General features: G+C 35.6%; 2 protein-coding genes across 5 annotated transcripts; one reads left to right on the plus strand and one right to left on the minus strand.

Annotated features, from left to right (window-relative positions):
- The first annotated feature begins 298 nt into the window (after positions 1–298).
- Positions 299–9447, plus strand: LOC132034294 (AP2-like ethylene-responsive transcription factor At2g41710). Of its 3 annotated transcripts, XM_059424596.1 has the most exons (10): positions 299–519; positions 2815–3061; positions 6255–6337; positions 6499–6507; positions 6596–6684; positions 6948–7021; positions 7094–7144; positions 7343–7404; positions 7526–8148; positions 9016–9447. In XM_059424596.1, the coding sequence occupies exons 2-10, from the start codon at positions 2829–2831 to the stop codon at positions 9067–9069; spliced, it is 1278 nt and encodes a 425-aa protein (XP_059280579.1). In that variant the 5' UTR covers positions 299–519; positions 2815–2828; the 3' UTR covers positions 9070–9447. The 3 variants fall into 3 exon arrangements, with proteins under 3 accessions (XP_059280579.1, XP_059280580.1, XP_059280578.1); XM_059424597.1 differs by lacking the exon at positions 6499–6507 and having other exon boundaries at positions 300–519; XM_059424595.1 differs by lacking the exon at positions 6499–6507 and having other exon boundaries at positions 310–519; positions 6255–6349; positions 6599–6684.
- Positions 9448–10488: 1041 nt separating this feature from the next.
- Positions 10489–18323, minus strand: LOC132034296 (UDP-arabinose 4-epimerase 1-like). 2 transcript variants are annotated; one of them, XM_059424598.1, is made up of 12 exons: positions 18236–18323; positions 18064–18127; positions 17144–17291; positions 15861–15985; positions 14740–14853; positions 14488–14595; positions 14309–14400; positions 13340–13481; positions 13109–13203; positions 12499–12628; positions 11211–11355; positions 10489–11135 (listed from the first exon to the last, which is right to left on the minus strand). In XM_059424598.1, the coding sequence occupies exons 3-12, from the start codon at positions 17202–17204 to the stop codon at positions 10897–10899; spliced, it is 1251 nt and encodes a 416-aa protein (XP_059280581.1). In that variant the 5' UTR covers positions 17205–17291; positions 18064–18127; positions 18236–18323; the 3' UTR covers positions 10489–10896. The 2 variants fall into 2 exon arrangements, with proteins under 2 accessions (XP_059280581.1, XP_059280582.1); XM_059424599.1 differs by lacking the exons at positions 18064–18127; positions 18236–18323 and adding an exon at positions 17892–18041.
- Between the last annotated feature and the right edge of the window lie 1591 nt (positions 18324–19914).

A 19914-nucleotide genomic window follows, 5' to 3' on the forward strand; every position in this document is an offset into this window, starting at 1 on the left:
CATTAGAAACTGCCCAATCAGGTTTTGATTCATATTATCCGTTATAGTAGAGGGAATATGTTGCAGCACTCGACTACCGAATTAACAAAATTCTCGATTCGACTCGATAATTCGATTTTCGGTGGTTTATGTCCCCTAAAAACGGCTGCGAGTCCCAAATAGGTCTGAGCACACTGCCAAATAGTGAGAATATTATCGACTGTGTGCACCTCGAGAGGAGCTGGAATCATTTTAGACATGTGTCCCAGACATGCACATGACTGTGACACTTTGAAATATGTCGAAATTCTTATATTACCCTCAATTTAAAGATAACCGTTTGGGATTATCCACCTCTCTTCTTCTAGATCTTCCAATCACAACTCAAGGACATTATCGACATACACACATTTTACCTTCTTCTCCTATTAACACTTTCCAGTGAAAATCAAACTGCTCTACTATGCTTCAAATGCTACTCTGATTTCTCTGTTTATTAAAATTTCACAGTTTAATTAAACTACTTTCTTTCTGCTCCAGGTATTTCCTCAACTTGTTGTACTTTGTACTAAGGGGTATCTTGAATTCAGTAAAAATAAAAAAATAAAAAAAAAGGTTTCTTTTAGGTTGATTTTACTTAGGTTTTTGGTTTTGAAGATGGGTTGTGCCGTTCTTGAAATATTATTGAGTTATAAGAAATTTTCTGAAGCGTGAAATTCCCAAAACATGAGCATTTTTTCTTGAATTCAGTAGTTTCTGCTAGGAAAAAGGGTTTCTTTTAGGTTGATTTTACTTGGTTTTTTACTTTTGAAGATGGGTTGTCTTGTTGTTGAAATATTATTCAGTTATAAGAAATTTTCTCAAGTGTGTAATTCCCAAAACATGAGCTTTTTTTTTTTCTTGAAAGAGGGATGGACAAAGCTAGGTTTTTCTTTTTCCTGCTTTATTCAATTATGAGCATTTACTGTGATTTGTAACTGGATTCTACTATGTTTTAAGAATGAAGTTAAGTGACCAGATAAAATTATTGTAATTGTGTGGGAAATCATTAGCATGAAGCTTACCGCGATTCTTGAATAATTTAATCACTTCTATATCCTCAAAACTGAGTTCCAATAAGATCATTTTAGACACTTGACTGCTCAAACATCTCTACATATACTTAATCTATGGCTACTAAGTGATGAATTAACTTTCCAACTAAGGTCTCATTTGTTTTTATCAAAATTAAGACGTTTGAATCTGATTAAAATGTGCATTAAGATTTATGTGTTTGAATCTGAATGCACGTCTAAATATTGAGATGTTGTATTAATATCTGAATACTACGTAATTGAGGTTGTTTGTTTTCTCAACATCTGAATATATAAAACTTGTCTTCGTTTAAAAATTAATTTATATAAAATTCTAATAGAATACTAAATTAATCTAATACTATATCAGTAAGATACTTTTTTAAAATTATACGTAGTTTGGTGGTGGTGGTGGGTGTCGATTGGGGATTATGTTGGGTGATGGTGGTGGTTGTGGGTAGTAGTTAATGGTGATGATAGCTGGTAGTAGTGATCAGGGTAGTTGGTGGTTGACAACTAATAATTGTGGTGGATGATAGTGAAAGCTAATGGTGGTGGTGAATGATGACGGTGGTTGGCGAAATTTAATGGTGATTGTCAGTAGTGGTTGGTGGCTGTAATGATGATTGTAAATAGTGGCTAATGGTGGTGACGGCTGACTATGGTGATTTGTGGCAGAGGATGGTGGTTGTGGATGGTGGTAGTTGATAATGGTGGGTGGCGACGGTTAGTGGTGAAAGTGGATGGAGTAGTGGTGAACTGCCACCTTTGTAGAAATACTTGAATAGTCATCTTAGTGATATTAAGACTTTTTTATAGATCTTAATCATTCAGATCAATTCAGACCCACTAAGTGTTTGTCAAATTATAAAAACAAAAATCTGAATGATTTAGATTCAGACCTAAAAAACAAACAAATTTAATGATTGAGATCTGAATGATTAAGAGCTTCATTAAGTCCAAACAAATGAGGCTTAAAGGATACTGAGCACAGAACAGTTGGTTACATTTGATGAAGTTAACCAAGTATATACCTAAAATATATGTTATGATAGAAAAATTTCTTATAGCTCAGTTTACAACCTAAAAGGAAAGAAAAAGGGCATAGTTATCGAATTTTCAGGAAGGAGAGGATGTGAGTCAGGTTTTGAACTCTTCTTAAATAATTTATATTCTTTATACAATCTGTTCTTTCAAAGAATTTTCTAAGCTTTGCATTTTTTCTCTTTGAAACTTCAACATCCTTAAAGATGGACCAGTAGTAAGTTGAGCCCTTAAATGTAATATTGCCTTCCTTTTTTCTTTGTCGTTGTTTATAAGATTTCCAAGTATCTCAGTGAATATGAAAGCAAAATGAACGGATGCATTTCCCCTTCACTATGAGTGGTGACGACAGCAGGAGCAAACAAAATATTTTACCCTTTTCCAATGTTATTTCAAGAATTGAACTGAACATAAGAGAAACTGGTTTTCCTCCAAAAAGTCACCTAACAAATGATGTAAAAGTTATTTAAGTTTCATGCTTTTGAAAGTGGTTGTAAGTAGTTCTAAGAAAAAGGAGCACTGATCAAAAGCTGAAGTAAAGTCAAAAGGGATGCCCATTTTTGTCTTGTATCACCATGTAATTGATTGAAACAAAAGTGGTGCTCGTTTATTTTTTGTTGGGTATTGACAAAAGAGTGGAACTTCCTGTGTATGTCTCTAGATTTTTGAATTATCATCTGTTGTTTTGGTCAGTGCTTTATGTTGTGTTCTCTTGCAGGGAAAGCGTTGCATATGGCTTCCCCTTCCTCTGAGCCTACTGCCAAGACTGAGGGTAGCAGTGGCAATGATGCTGGTGGCGGAGAAACATCAGAAGCTATGGCGCATATAGGGACTGATCAGCTATTATTATATAGAGGACTAAAGAAAGCAAAAAAAGAGAGGGGTTGTACAGCCAAGGAGCGCATAAGCAAAATGCCCCCATGTACTGCAGGGAAGCGCAGCTCCATTTATCGCGGTGTCACTAGGTATGGCATGGGGAAAAAAGGCAAATTGCAGATTGACGTGAAGTATTAGTCTCGTCGTACAAATATGTTTTATTTTTTGGCATGTTTGCTTAAGAATCTAGTTTCTCTACATTTTGCTTCCTGAGTTGCCAGACCTACATTAGGTTCTTTTATGGAGGTGTCCATCTATGATATCTAGCATAGAAGCTCCTTCTCAGCAGTTCATTGCCCTATGGGAGAACATAAGCATTAGTAAACGAATTGGAAAGTTACGATGTCGAATATTGCATATTAGTGAATAAACAACATCCATGTTAGCTTTCATAACATACACTTGATGATGAGCACTTTGAAAAATTTGTAAATGTGAAGCAGAAGAGAAGATAAGGGAGAACTAGGCTTGATTATTCCCTCAAGCGATTGGGGTTTAAATAACTATGTTTACATGTCCTAATAGGGAAAGGACATCAATACCTATTACAAATTTACAATAAGAGTGAATTAATTTACCTGCTATATATACATATATTCTAGAATATTCATAAGGATTCTAACGCTCCCCCTCAAGTTGGTGCATATATATTACATGCACCAAGCTTGCTATGTATATAACTTGTTCTCGGATCGGCTAGGGACTTGGTGAGTATGTCGGCAAGCCGATCATTTGACTGCACGAACCTTGTGACAATGTCTCCTGAGATATCTTCTCTCTTGACAGAAAGACGATCAATCTCTATGTGTCTGGTCCTCTCGTGAAACTCTGGGTTCGGTGCAATGTGAAGTGCAGCCTCATTATCACACACAAGTTCCGTTTCTTCAATCTCTCCGAATTTTGACTCCTTCGTTAGTTACTTGATTCAGTTCACATGTTGCCACTTCCATTGCCCTATTTTCTGCTTTTGCCCTCGATCTAGCAACCAGATTTTATTTTTAACTTTTTCAAGACACCGAATTTCTCAACTAGAACACAGGTATCCAGAAGTAGATCGTCTGTCATATGATGACCCTGCTTAGTCTGCATAATCCAACAGTTTTCTCATGCCTTTGGTCTCGTAAAGTAGTCCTTTACTTTGAGCAGATTTTATGTATCGAAGAATGCAAATAACTGCATTTCGATGATTGTCAAAGGAGAATCCGAGAAAACTGACTTAACTAACCAGGAAGGCAATGTCAAGGCGAGTATCAGTGAGATAATTCAGTTTTTCTACCGGCCTCCTATATCTTCCAGGATCACTAAGGGCCCCCCCCCCCCCCCCCCCCGACCTGGTAGGAGCATAACATTTGATCCATTAGACTATTAGAGTATCAATACGCCTACAATCTGTCATCCATGTCTCCGCAAGAATATCAAGTGCATACTTCCTATGTGAAATGGAAATTCCTGATTTGGAAAGAGCAACCTCAATGCCCAAGAAGTAGCTTAATCGACCAAGATTCTAAGTCTGAAAGTGCTGAAAAAGGTGATGTTTCAACTTGGTAATTACCTCGTCATCGTTATCTGTGATGACTATGTCATCAAAGTAAACCACAAAGTACATGCACAAATCTCTGCATAGAGACGGTAAAAATACAGAATGATATGTTTCACTTCGAACTATGCCAAACTCTTTAATACCATGCCAGCAGCATATAGGAAGAAAGAATTTCAAACTCAGAAAATTTTCCGGCAACACTTTCCAGGGCTGTCCGAAGAGCATTTTGTTTCTGTAGGTGTTGCGATCAAACCAACACCATCATGAGAATCAGAATACCAACACGAGCAAATCCCAGCCTGCTTTGCTGTCTTCTACCATCGCACCGTCATGTGCCGATTAGAGCAGCCCAGATTCTGGCAAGATCTGCAGATGCACCGGCGCGTGCAAGCTCTCCCGGACACTTTCAGACTATCATTTTTCTCCCGTAGTGTGCTTGGTCATTCCGAGGCTATCCATATAGGTATCTCCTGATTCCGTCCACTTTCTGGTGACCAGATTCAATTTTCCGGTGGTTGCTTCCAGTTCTTTTCAATTTTCTGGTGACTACTTCAGTTTTTTCCGACTCCGACAGATTTCAGTCCGATAACATCTAACATTACCATATACTTGGTATTTGATTGAGTTTTGGTATGACCTATCATCATGTTTCTCGGATCAGATATTTTTGGTGCTAAGACCACGGTTTCCAGCAATTCAAACAATTCTATCACCACTGAACCCTTGATAGGGAGTGCAAATTACCTATTTTGGTCATTTTCAATTCAACTATTGTGTTAGGGACAAGGTGTTCTGGATCACATGATTAAACGGACTAATGGTATTAATGAAAAAGATAAGGGAGAATGGGAGAAGATTGATGCTCTGATACCATGTGAAGCGGAAGACAAAATATGAGAGAACTTGGCTTGATTATCCTCAAGCTGTTGGGGTTTAAATAACTACGTTTACATGTCCTAAAAGGGAAAGGAAATCAATACCTAATTACAATAGGAGTAAATTAAGCTACCTACTATATTACATATATTCTTGAATATTTACAAGGATTCTAACAGTATATAAGGATACTGCAACAATGAAGTGTATCAGGAACCGTGCCATGCATGACACAAACATGTGCACAAGAAATGTCTACCAATACACCCTGCTTAGAGATGATAAACTCGTTCCTTGATATTTGAATATGTTTGATATTCCATGTACACTTTTTATGAGAACTAAAGAAGGGGAAAACTTAAAAAGCAGTAGAGGTGTTCATATACATTTTTATTTGGATTTGAGAAAAAAGTTGAAAATTTTTGGGATGGGAAATGTTGCCTGCTCTATTTGAGTCCTTAGGTAAGATTAGACAAAAAGGCTCTTGGAATTTAGAATGACTGCACTTCTTGGATGAGCAAAGTGTTTCTATTTGTTTCGGTTGCTAAAGCAGAATAACCTCTTGCATTCTATATTCACGTTTACATTCTTGGTCTGGTATGTAAGAGGAATGAAGAATTGCCTCTTTATGATTTTTAACAAAATAGACGTGTGTTCATTGTATGCAATAGAAGATTCTAGCCTAAAGGTTTTGTCTCTTTTCTTGACTCTGTGTTTCATGTTCTGTTTGTTAGAGTCACATAAGATTATACATGTCAACTCTCCTTCTGTTTTGGTTGTTCTTTTAATGAAATATTGCTTGCCTCAAGAATTTCCCTTGTTCCTTGGAAAAATTTTGAGCTACGTTTTTTATTTCATGGAACCAGGCATAGATGGACTGGTCGTTATGAAGCTCATCTTTGGGATAAAAGTACGTGGAATCAAAACCAAAACAAGAAAGGAAAGCAAGGTATTTCTCTTAGTTTCTCTAGCGGATAATTTTTTTTTCTATTGCATGCTGATCAGAATTCAGCTCGATGCACCAGTTTCTTTGCGAAAAACTGATGTTTAGAAAGTGTTTATATTGCATGGACACTCGGACATTTATTGCTGCTTGATCTGCATGGGCAGTTTACTTAGGTGAGTACTTTGATTTATCCTTTTCTTAAGCAATGCACCTGAAAGGACATTAAACTGTTAAACATTTTTTGAACAAAACTTCTTGTAGGAGCATATGATGATGAGGAGGCTGCAGCAAGAGCATATGATCTTGCCGCTTTGAAATACTGGGGTCCTGGAACTCTCATTAATTTCCCAGTAAGATGTTTGATAGTTTCTCAGTTTATTAAGCAATTCAAGCATCTTGCCCTTCCCTATTCCCTCTCCTATCTCTCTCAAGGATTTGCTTTCCAAGTATTCTCTTGCTTTGTTTTCTGAATTCCTCACTTGCATATTATTGGATTAGTTAAAGCTTTGTTCTGGTAAAAGGATTAATTGGAACCTTTACGAATGTTTCCCTGTATAAGGTGCTTTGCAATGGCTTTACTTGCATGTACTGAATGTGCTGACCGTTTATGTAGGTGACAGATTACACAAGGGACCTCGAAGAGATGCAGAATGTCTCAAGAGAGGATTATCTGGCGTCATTAAGAAGGTGGGTATGTTATTTGCATATGCATGTGTCTGATAGGGTATCTGCTGATTCTTCGTAAACTCATTTTTGCAGAAAGAGTGGTGGTTTCTCTAGAGGGATCTCTAAATATCGTCCGCTATCCAGGTATGCTAGCACAGATTAAGTGTGTACATATGACTTCTTGGATTGAAAAATTTATGTGGTGAAGGATGAAATGCTGTGCGATTCTCCTGTCACATTCACATTTTCTTATTTTATCTGGTTCTTGATCTTCACAAAGTTTTCTTAGATATGTCATTATTCATGATATCTTCTGTCTTTTCTTCTCTGCATCCAATGTAGTCGATGGGATCTGCAATTCGGTCGTGTGCCTGGAGCTGATTACTTTAACAGCCTGCACTATGGTGAGAACAGTTCTTATCATACAAGAAGAAATTTGTATTGATAATTTCCATTTAGACCTACGATTTAGTTAGCAAATCAAGTGCTGAACTCAGATCTTATAAATCCTTAAATTTCTCGAAGGTGATAATGCCACAGTGGAGAATGAGTACATGGGTGGTTTCTGCATGGATAGAAAGATTGACTTGTCAAGTTACATCAAGTGGTGGGGAGGTAATAAAGCTCGTCAAACAGATTCCCATTTGAAAATGTCAGAAGAAACAAAGGTTGGTTGTCCTGAAGATATTGATAACGAGCTTAGGGCTTCAGAATTATCAATTCAGCAGACTGAACCATATGAGATGCCCCGTTTGGGTGTGTACCAAGAAAAAAAAAATCATAAAAGCTCAACAATGTCTGCTATGAGCATTTTGTCACAGTCAACAGCGTACAAGAGCTTACAAGAGAAGGTTGCTAAAAAGAAGGAAAAAGTTGAGAATGATGAGAATGAAAACAAAAGCACTATCAACAGAGTCGACCGTGGGAAGATGATTGAGAAATCAAGTCCTGATAGTGGAAGTGAGAGGCTTGGAGCTGCATTTCTCAGTGCTGGGGGATCATCTATTAACAGAAACTTGCACCCACTCACTCCACTCCTGTCAGCACCACTTCTCACTAACTACAGCAGCATAGATCCCTTAACAGACCCCGTTCTTTGGACATCTCTTGTTCCAAATTTTCATACTGGTTCTTCACGGACTGTTGAGGTGAGTTTATCTCTTATCAAAGCTTAGTTTATCTTGTCTTGGGTATTCTTTCTACATAGAAACATTGGAAGTAGGATAAAAAGTTAGATGGAGTAGAATGTTACGTAACAATCTTAGTTACCTTGACTCTATAAATCCTAGCATTTGAAGCTTAACTTCACCAATTAATCCAGCTTTGCATGAATTCTAGATCAAATTAAAGAAGTTGCTAGCTTGAAATTTAGGCCTTTTAAGTATTTTAAAGGTGAAAAACAATTCAGCGGACTGTTTCCTAGCTATATCCTCTAATAGAGCTTGCACTTAGCTAAACCTCAGCTCTACTATCCACGTCCCCCAGTAGCTTAAGAGTTAAGATATACAAAGAGTATTAATATATGACTGATCTTTAACAAGAGATCCTACTTAGTAGCTAACAAACCAGCATTAGTGGTGCCTAAATATGAGATATACCCTTTCGCACAACTATGCAAATCCCAATTTTGCTTGTTTTAAGTCTCCAAAAGTGTCGAGGGATTCAAGTTACTTTTAAAAGACTACAAATACAATGCAAATTTCACAAGTATATACTGTTCAATAACATAATGGTATAATAGTTGTAATGTAGTCTTAATGACTTGCATTTGGAGTGTTTGGGATTGCATAAGCAGCAAAAGGTCTGTCCTGTATATAACCAATCGTTGGTCGTCTAAGATTCCAAACGGATTATTAATCCTATTATTTTTACAAAAATGGAGTTCAGTGTGAGTAGTGCTTGATAATGGTTACATTTCAAGGATTCCCGACAGAACATTGTGCAAAATGATGACTTTTTGAGGTTGGTAAGATGGAAACATGTGTATCTCATAAACTTGTATCAATTTCATACAGGTCCACAAGAGTGAAGCGAGTTCAGATTATACTTTATTTCATCAAGAAGATTAACCTCTGCCTCTACAAGTGAGAGATACAGCCAACACAAACTTTCCTGTACATGCGAGTTTGCAGTCTTGTGAAGGATAGGCATACACTTATCTTTTGACAGGGTTTTTGCTTTTGGTCCATTATGGACTTTATAGGACCTAAATGGAGTTCTTGGAAAATCAAATGATGACTGTGCTTTTAGAATAAGTCGCTAGTTTGTTTATCTTTTTCCAAGTCGATGCGATGTGTATGTGGCATTCCATTTGTCCATCAGAGTTGTTAACAGTCTATGTCCATCCTATAGAGTTCCCCATATGTAGTTTATGACAAATTATACAAGCATGATTGTGGTATTTATTATTGCAGTTCACTATAGTAGAATTTTGTTTTTGTACTTCTTGGTTCTAGCTTGATTATTATTTCTCCTTGTGGTGGAGAACCGTCTCTAACCTCCAGGAAACACAAGATGCCTCTGTTAAAACTATAGCTTCATCTTTCACACCCTTCTTTATTTTCAATACTTTAGATTCTGAAAATTGAACTGTCATTGCTTATAATTTGAGATTTGAAAGGGCAACTTGACTGGATCATGATTGCATGTTCATTGGTCTATGGGTATTGGGTTGATTTATAAATGACACAGGTTATTGTATTAAAGTCAATAGAGGTATGACAATATACACTGTTGAAAAGGTCTTGGCTTCGAGTCCATTCGGTAGGGAAAGCTTTACCCTCCTTAATGAGTCTGCTCGGCGCGAATATGGATTAATCAGACTAGTAAGTTTCACATATTAGATGGTTCAACTGGACATTCTCTCTTGTTTTTCATCACTTTTTTGTTCACCAAACAAAGCCAAAAAAAAAAAAAAATGTAGTAGGTGAAGGATGAGAGTTTCTCTTAACTTATAGCAGCTTTCTTTATTAGAAGCAAAATTTTGAGAAATAAACATTTCTTTCCTTCTTATTGATTTGTCAACCGAAAAGAAAATATAAAGGAAGCACATTTGAGCATTTTAAATTTTTCCTTCAATATAATCTGATATATTTTTCTTTTTGCTAGAATAGTGCCATAGCATTCGTAATAGTGAATGATGTTCTGAATTCAAGAAGAAAAGATGAGCGCTCAAGTATGTTATACAAGTTTGACATTGAAAAAGCATATGACCCTGTATCAGTTTCTGTATCTCCACTGCTAGGCTTTTAATCCTCATCACAAGGTTTCTTTCCTACGCATTTGCTTTATGCTGATGATACCATCATCATTTTCTATAAGCCAGAGCCCAGAGGTGAGACAAATAAAACATTTAAGAGTGATTATGAATGTTTTCGAGGTTTGCGTATCTACTGGGAAAAGAGCAGTTTAAATTTAATAGCAGTCAACAAAGTTCAAAACTGACAGTTTTGGGAAAAAATATGACCTTAGTTGTGTTACCGATGAAATTACATACAACAAATAATCAATTAATCGATTACGCCTAAAGTCAAAGAATAAAATAATGGAATGTCCAAGAAAAAGCTCCAGAAGAGAAGCTATAGGAACAGGTCTCCTGCGACCCTTAGCGTTCTTTTAATACACTACGAGAAAAAAAGAAAGAAAAGATGGAAGCTATACCTGAATGGGAACTATTATTGATTCTGAAATATCCCTTCACTACATACACATAACAAATGGGTAAATAGGGCTTACCTAATTACTTTGTAAGAATACACATCATCCCCCCCACGCCCCCGCCCCCGGTCCTTGAAAACTATACTCCATGGATACTATAACTAATAGATCGATGATACGTTAAGCTGCAACAGGGGGTTCAAGTCAGTCTTCCACAACGATAAGTTGATAAAGCATCATCAAGATGTTGCCACGGATGAACCATAACCATTAAGATGTGACTTCTGCCATCTCCACGCAACCTGCAAACTCTCTTGAAGATCAGTGTATTTGGCTGTCCAGTTCAGTTCATTCCTAATCTTAGTTGGATCGCTGTAAACTTCTGCGTAATCACCAGGCCTACGGGGAAGGAAGTCAACTTTGATAGGTACGCCAGTTGCAGCCTTACAAGCCTCCACGAATTCTTTCACTGATCTACCTGTACTTAGCAGATGATGGACAATGAGATCATTTTGAGAAAGCGAAACTGATTATGCAGAACAAAGTAGTTTACCTCTTCCAGTTCCAACGTTGTAGATCCCAACTTTCCCTGGACTTGCCTTCTCAAGAGCTTTCACATGAGCATCAACCAGATCGGACACGTCTATATAGTCCCTTATGCACGTACCGTCTGCTGTTTTATAGTCCGTTCCTCTAACCTGCATCAAAAGAACTCTGGCTCAGTGCCAAATGGCTTATCAACAAAAGCCATGTGATCCTGAGACACACTTCCACTTTTCCCTTCGATACCAGGACTCTTTACTCTTGTGCACAGAGCAGTCTTATGTCTGGATTGTTATAAAAAATAAAAAATAAAAAGCACTAACCGGAAGACGTTTGGAAGGTTGAAACTGTATTATACATACTTTTTGAACGGTCACTGTTTTATACATAACTCAATAGAACTAGGCAACATTTTCTCAGACATTAAAAGTAGGGGTGGGCGTTCGGTTTCGGTTTTTTGAAAGTGAACACCGAACACCGCACCGAATTAGTTCGGTTCGGTTTTTTGAAGTTCGATTTCGGTTTTTCTAATTCGATTTTTTTTTGCTAAAAATAGTTAGAAGTCCAAGATAAAAACAGTTTGAAGTAATTACTTCTTACTTCCAATTTAAAACGCATTGTATCTTTTCTAAAATTATTTAAGCCAACATTAGACCATATTAAGTAGGTATATTCAAGTTTGATGCTAATCACCTTCAATACCCTTGTAGCGGAGATATACCACCAAATAATGTGCTTCTTTTAGGACTAGATTAGCCTTAAGCAAGGTTTCACAAGTGAGTTTAAACTAAGATGACTCAATCTAATGCTTCGGTAATTTTGGTGGCATGTTGGATGAAAATTGGCCCCTTCCACTATTTACACTATACAGTATATTTAATAATAAACAGAATATTTAATAATTCAACTTTTCACATGAACTTAAAAGAGATCTAAACAAGCCTTAAACAAAATCAGTAGCTTAAAGGCTTAAACTTAAACAAGCAGCAGCAGCAGCAGTAGCAGCAGCCTTAAACTTAAACAAAATCAGTAGCTTATGGCTGCTGCCATAAACAAGCAGTAGCATCAGCAAAACATGAAAACAATTTCGGTTGTAAAAATGCAGTAAATTTTCGGTTTAACCAAAATATCGAAGAACCGGTGATCCGGAACCGAACACCGAATTTGTTATTAAAAAAAACCGAAACACCTCGGTTCGGTTTTCGGTGTTTATGCCCACCCCTAATTAAAAGTACAAATAGACCACCTTCTGGCAAATTCAACAAAAACAAATATGTAAATAGCAAATAGTTACCGACCTTAAGCCCAGGTATGATTCCACGAGCAGCATCAAAACAAGCACCAGATATCCTGCCATGTTCCCGTAGTTCAGGTTGCGGAGCTTCTCCTAATCTTCCATTTGGATCAGAACCAATGACATTAAAGTATCTGAATTTTGAGAAATTGGTGTTAGCATTAACTTGGGCAATACAATGTGCACATATAACAAGTCAAAGACAATAATAGCAGCTGGTTATCAAAAATTGATCAAAGAAGTGCAACCTTGTAGTTTACTTGGTAAAGAACGAAGAATAAGCAGTGGACGACAATTGAAGAGAGAACATCTTTTTGAGAAGGTAAATACTTACAACTGAAGAGATACTTTGATCAGTTAATTCACAACATCATATGAGACTTCTATAGCAGGAAACTTAAATAGTTTAACTAGCATTGTCGATTAGAAGATAAATGACCACAAAAATCAACTAAACAGAATGGCATAACAATAACGTACTAGATATCATGAACAAGCAAGTGAAAATACAAGTAGAATAGAAACCACCAAACAGTGAAGGGAAAAGGTAAGGATCAATTCACACCCGCATGAAAAACACAAACTAAAAGGAAAGGAGTGTAAGAACAATCTACCTCAAAATCATGACAGCCATGTTTGAGTTCTTATGAAAATCTAGAATGATATCCTCCGCCATTTTCTTTGCTTTTCCATATGGATTAATAGGCAGCTGCAATTTGAGAGAAGAGGCTCAGCTGTTATGAAATACGCTCCCAACTCACGAACGGTGAAGCTCTCCACATTGACTCAAACATCATTCACATTCTTCTAGCCTAATACATGCATATGCCCTTTAAAGCACCCACCTGTGGAGTTTCTTCCGTAATCGGCATCTTTTCAGGCTCTCCATATGTTGCACATGTACTGGAGTAAATAAAAGTTGGGACTCCACGAGTTGCCATTGCTTCCAATACAGTGAGGGTATTTGATGTGATGTTGTGATAATACCTGATCGGTTCATGAAGAAGCACACAAATTATAAGTGAAGGGAAAAGGCAAAGCAACATTAACACAATGATAATATACCCAAACGAGGATATCATAGTTGAAATTTTAGTTTACAAAATCTCTTCAAAGGAAAATTAGTATACTAAATTTAGTGTTAAAAAACATTCTCTCAGTTCGAAATAAAGTATGTGACAATCCATTTTTAAGTACCATATACAGAAAGAAATATGAAGGGGAGTTTGGAGCAACGGTAAAGTTGTCTTCATGTGACCTATAGGCCACAGGTTCAAGCGTAGAAGCAGCCACTAATGCTTGCATTAGGGTAGGCTGTCTACATCACACCCTTTGGGGTGCAGCCCTTCCCCAGACCCTGCTAACGCGGGATGCTTTGTACACCGGACTACCTTTTTATACAGAAAGAAATATTAACAGCTTCCTTTCAAAATTTCCACTTTAGGATAAGAGTGAATCACTTGTCAAAGTGTCATAGAAGAGTTAGAAAGTACTTAACTAAACGTAAAAATTTAGAGACTGACGAATGTTTCTTTAGAAGCCACTGCATCCAAACACCGTCTAAATCAAGACAAGAAAATAAAATGTTCCCTTAGCTTTTATGCTTAATTCTCAAACAATAATGTCACAAAGATTGCACTATTAGCACATACTTGATGTTTCTGGGAGTTCCTTTTTGTTCAATTTGGAAAAAAAAAAAAAAAAAAAAAAAAGACACCATTGATCAATGTTACGCTTTAAAAATAAATTTTCTTGAAAACTAAATACATGTATATATGGAACAAAAGTTTTCAAAGAAACTCAACAACACTTACTTGAGAGGGTCAAGGGTGCTCTCGCCAACATATGCTACAGCTGCAAAATGCATGACCGCATCAAATGCGTTTTGGGAGAAGATCTTGTGCACCTACATATATTAGTCACAGGAATAAGTAGTTGGCAAAAAACAAACAACTTAAGTACCAAAAGGTAGTTAAGAACAACTGCAGTATACCGTTTTTGCATCCCCCAAGTCAGCATATATGAACTGAAGCCTGCCAGGCCCAGGAAATAATTCTTGCAGAATCCTAACAGCAGCTAAGTTTCCTCGTGAAAGGTTGTCCTGTCAAATCAGTAAATCATTTTTCCTATCATGTTCCAGGTACACATAACGCTCAAGAGTTGAATAATTCAAAACTAAGAGAAAAGAGTTGTCTAAGAATGATAACTGAAGGGAACTATTCACTAGTTAAAATGGAGAAATTACCACTATGGTCACACGGTAAGAGTCTTTTAGAAGACGTAATGCTGCATGGGAACCAATATAGCCAGCACCTCCAGTGACTAAGACATGAGTGACACCTGGTTCATGACGAGAGAACTAAAGAGAAAGAGGCAACAAGAGAAACAAACATAGTGAGTAGCAACTCCCCACTTGATGTATAGAGAAAAACAATGCTTCAAAGGTAAAAGCAGAAGTTCAAGAAATTATTAAGCAGAATTTGAGTCAAACCTATATAATTAAGCTCCAAGAAACTAACACACAGCTAGCTACTGGGACCAAGAAGCTGTTTCTATCAGGAAAACTTTATAGTCCCAAAAACCAAAATAGATACCAAAACTGGATTTCAAGTGGAACCTGCAGGCAATAATGCACTATAGAGCTACAAGAAATATAATGAACCGGTAAACAACAGTATAGTTCCAAGCATCTGTTAACAAGATACAGCCAGCATTTGCCACTAAATGACCACCCACCAGCAAGAATAGAGCTTCTGTATGCACACAGAGCTTCATATGAACCCGGTACTTTCGGCACGGAATGTCAGGACCCGTTTGACCATGAGATTTTTTCACTTTTTTCCGGAATTTTTTTTCACTTTATTTGAAAACCAGTGTTTGGCGATGAAAATTCCAAAAACATTGTTTTCACATTTTTCACTTTTAGTACATTCAAACAACCAAACATTCTTTGCAAAAACTATAACCAAACGGAACTCCATCTTCAACTCCAACTTCAAAATTCCAAATAAAGTGAAAAATATTCGGTTTTCATGGCGAAACGCCTACTTAATGTATGTGTAAAGATTCACTAAAATAGCAATAAAGAGAAGATATAAAAAAGGGCAGCCCGGTGCACTCAGCTCCCACTACGCGCGGGGTCCGGTGAAGGGCCCATAAATTTAAAAGTATAATAGGTGGAATGCTAAGAATCTTAAAGTTGAACCCATAGAGTTTAAATCCTGGATACGCCTCTGTATGCACACAAAGGAAAAATTTTACCTCTTAGTTTTTTTCTTTTCTTTTCTGGGTAAGATAAACATATTACCTCTTAGTTGAGAAAAAAATTAACATGGGAATAAATAAAGAAAAGGATGATGGACTTACTACGCTTGGGGTATTAAAACTTGGGGACTGTTTGAGCATAAGAATGCATAGTGCAGTCAACATAGCAGCCATAAGAATTTTACCCACAAAATTGTTCTTCTTCTTTGGATCTGCATAATCCATGCCTATAACCAATATAGAAAGTTTTTTACACCCACAGTAAGACATGCTGTTAATAATAACATAAACACTTGACACATTGAGCAAACAACCAACAGAAACATGATTAAAAACATCAAAACAACCACTAATCCACCAGAAAAATATCATGATCAATAAGAAAACTGCTATTGACTGTCATATACTGCCACAACCAGAAACAGCTTAAATTTAAGTACTTAGTGTTAGAAAAATAGGAAAACATAATTCTAGAAGAAATGGCTTTGAGCTTGGATAAATCTTCTTTCCTTAAAGAGATATTGTCCGCAAACAAATTGTGAAAAATACAAGCAAATTTCCTTCAGGATACAACAAAACCCTTGTTTATACTTGCAGATTTTTCTATATGCTACTTCAAGTGCGTCCTTATATTTATAGAATTTGAGAGATCCACTTTTCAGAATAGCCATGCCCTTTCACGAGCACGTGTCTGTTCAATTTAAGACCTCTATATATTACAAACTATCTAACACTTAGTAGGTGTTTGGACATGCGATTTCAGACCATGAGTTCAAGTCATGAGATGAAATCAGTGTTTGGATATGCGATTTCATCTACATGTGATTTCATCTCATGAAATGAAATCCCAAATTATCCAAAAAGGCATGATTTGGGATTTCAAATCATGATTTCAAAACTTCTAAATATAAAACTTGACCCATAAGTTTATATTTTGTAAAAAAGACTCATAAATTGATAGATATTTTTAACAATTACTCCTACCAACTATTTAACAACCTCATTAACTTCTACCAACCGTTATTTATGTTCGCATCATGTGGGAGTATTATATTAAAGAGTAGTTACATTAATTTTTCTTTTTATTGAACTGAAGTTTGATCATTTGGTGTTGTATTTTTAAGAAAGGTCTTAGTAGCGTATTAATTTTGTTATAAATTATGGCTTGCTCATCTGATAAGATTGTATAAAAATTGAAAAAGTTTTGATAGTTTTCACAACTTGTGAAATTTTTATGTCAGAAAAAATATAGCTTAAAAAATCCAAATTGCATGTCCAAACATGATTTCAAATCATGTCCAAACGGCTAATAATCAAATCAAAACCCTGTAGCATAAACAAAAAATCAGGAAAGAAAAAGAAAAAGAGGATTTAGGAGCTCTCACCTCCTAAAGGCATAGATCTATTAGACCTTGGTTGACTTCTTGTTCTGACCAAGTTTAGCATTGGAGAAGCTCCTCCTTCAATGCTAAAAAAAGAAAGTATTTTTACTGGACGAAATCAAGTAAAAGCCCCTCCTCTTCTTTAGAATCCCTGTCAAACAGATTAGTAAAAAAGCAGTAGCCCTGGTTATGATCAGTGAAAAACTGAAACTTGGACTGGTAAGAAATTGAAAGGAAAATTAAGAAATGGGGCCTATGTTAAAAGATGGACATAATTATCACATCCTCAGGTAATAAACCAACAAAAGTTAACCATAAAAGGGAAAGTTTCTTATGTTAAGAAAAAATGGCCAAGAATGTGAAAACCCAAGAAAGAATGAAATTCCTTAAGCTTCAAGATTGTTATTTGGAAAAACTGAAACTTTGACTGGTGAGAAATTGGAGATACAATAATAGGTAAAAGATTTATACTAGGAAAACTAAGAACTGGGACCCTATGTTAAAAAGATGGACATAGTTATTACATCCTCAGCTAATTAACTTGAAATCAACCCAGCAAAAGCTAACCATAAAAAAGAAAGTTACTTATTTTAAGAAAAATGATCAAGAATGTGAAAACACAAGAAAGGAAGGGAATTCCTCAAGCTTCAAGATTGTTATATTTAGAATCTACTTACTCAGCGCCAATCATCAAAGAAAAGAAATCTTAAAGAGAAAGTAAACACGTAGAAGGAGATAATCAAATTGCAACCTGGAGAATGGAATAATAGCTATAGAGATTAGCAGTAAAAGTTGGCAGTTTCAACTTTTTCATATAAAGAAGCATTAGAGGGGATAGATTAGGAAGGTCGAGAGTAGGTATGAAGGAAATAAGGAGATCTGTGACTGTGAGAGAAGAAAAAGCCAATAGAAAAGTGACGTACTAACAATACAGGTATATCAGTGTACTGAAGAACCGACGTGACTTCAGTGCATTCTCATCACGACCTAAACAAATTTAAAAAGGTTATAAATAAATAAATAAATAAAAAGAATACAAGGCAGGATCACTGTATCAGAAAGAAACAGTATAGGGAGGAAAAGAAAGCAACGTACGAAGAAGAGAGCAGTGGCTTCCTCACTGTACGTTTACTTTTACTTGACTTCCAAATGTAGTAGAAATCTAATGACTAACAAGTAAAACTGACAAAAGAGCGTGGGGAAGGGTGGCTGCTGTATATGTTGAGGTTGGACCTGCCAGATTTGATTAGTCAAATACTACTAATTTTGTTTGCTACTTCCTCAATTTCAAAAAAAATTGTCTTAATTTAATTTGACACTAAATTTAAAAAATAAATAAAAACTTTTAAAATAAGTGGTTCAAAATAAAATTTAGATATTTGTATTGTTATAAATCATCTCATAAAGTTAAATTGATTCGAAATATAAGATTGTGCCAATCTTTTTGAGACAAATAAATAAGGAAAATAAGACAATCTTTTTTAGACGGAGGGAGTACTATAATTTTCTCAAATTTCTTAAAAAATATTAAAATTATTAACTAAGATGACTTATAAATAATAATTAAAACATATGAATTTTATTTTTAAAAATTGAAGAATATATGACTGAATTTACACCAAAAATAGTGGTGAATATATCAAGTGTCTTTCGAAAACAGTCTCTCAATCTCATTGAGATAGGAATAAGGTCTGTATACATTATATCCTCCTCAACCCCCACTTATGAAATATACTGAATCTGTTGTTAAAAATAGAGGCGGATATAGCTAATGAGTTGTGTATGCAATTGAATTGAATCTCATATTTAAATGCGGAACATGGATATATGTGACAGACCTCACCTGGTGAGATTATACCGGGCATGTTGTAACGTGGATATATGTGTGACAAATCACTAGAACTTTAACAAATGGCCAAATGCATAAATTGTCTCTTAAAGTTGTCACAATTTTTCATTATGACACTTCAATTAACCATGTTAAAAATTGCAATAGAGGGGATTAATATTTATTTACGTATTCTTTATTCATTCAGTTAACAAGGGAGTAAGTGAGTGACTAACTAATATCAAACAGAACAGTAGTCTAGAATTGAAGCTTCTAAAATAGATATAATAACAGTAACAATATTACTATTAAAAAAATGACTTCCCTAGATATATGTTAGAAAGTTATTCATTTCTGAAGGAATGAATTATTAGAAAATTACTTGGACGACTCATAAATAATATTCTTCCATCTCAATTTATGTGATGCATTTTTTTTTAGTTTATTCCAAAAAAAAAAATTATATTTAAAAATAATTTAATTTTAAAATTTCTTTTTTATCGTTAATAAAATAATTTACAATTACATAAATATTTATAACTTAATTTAGATCATAAATTTTAAAAGCCTATATTTTTAAATTTAATAGCTAATCAAATTATATCACATAAATATTGAGAGCAAATACTACTGTATATATTTATTTATGTATGTATAATAATATGAAAATAGTAATTAGCGTCATAAAGTATAACATGGTCAAGGCGAAAAATGCGGGGAAAGCAGACATTTCTGTTTGTTAGATTCCAAGGACAGTCCAGGACCATCTTAATAGCCACGTGTCCTTAGTCTTCTTTAACTCTGTCAGTCACATTTATTTATGTTTTCTGCCTTTCCCTCTCTTTTTCTGTTTTCTTGTCCCTTTCTTTTCTACCCCAATTCATGTGACATGACTCCACACCAAATTTAAATTAAGTCACACCAAATTTAAATTAAAGTAAAATTC

This window comes from Lycium ferocissimum, chromosome 10 (assembly GCF_029784015.1).
Source record: "Lycium ferocissimum isolate CSIRO_LF1 chromosome 10, AGI_CSIRO_Lferr_CH_V1, whole genome shotgun sequence".
NCBI lineage: Eukaryota > Viridiplantae > Streptophyta > Magnoliopsida > Solanales > Solanaceae > Lycium > Lycium ferocissimum.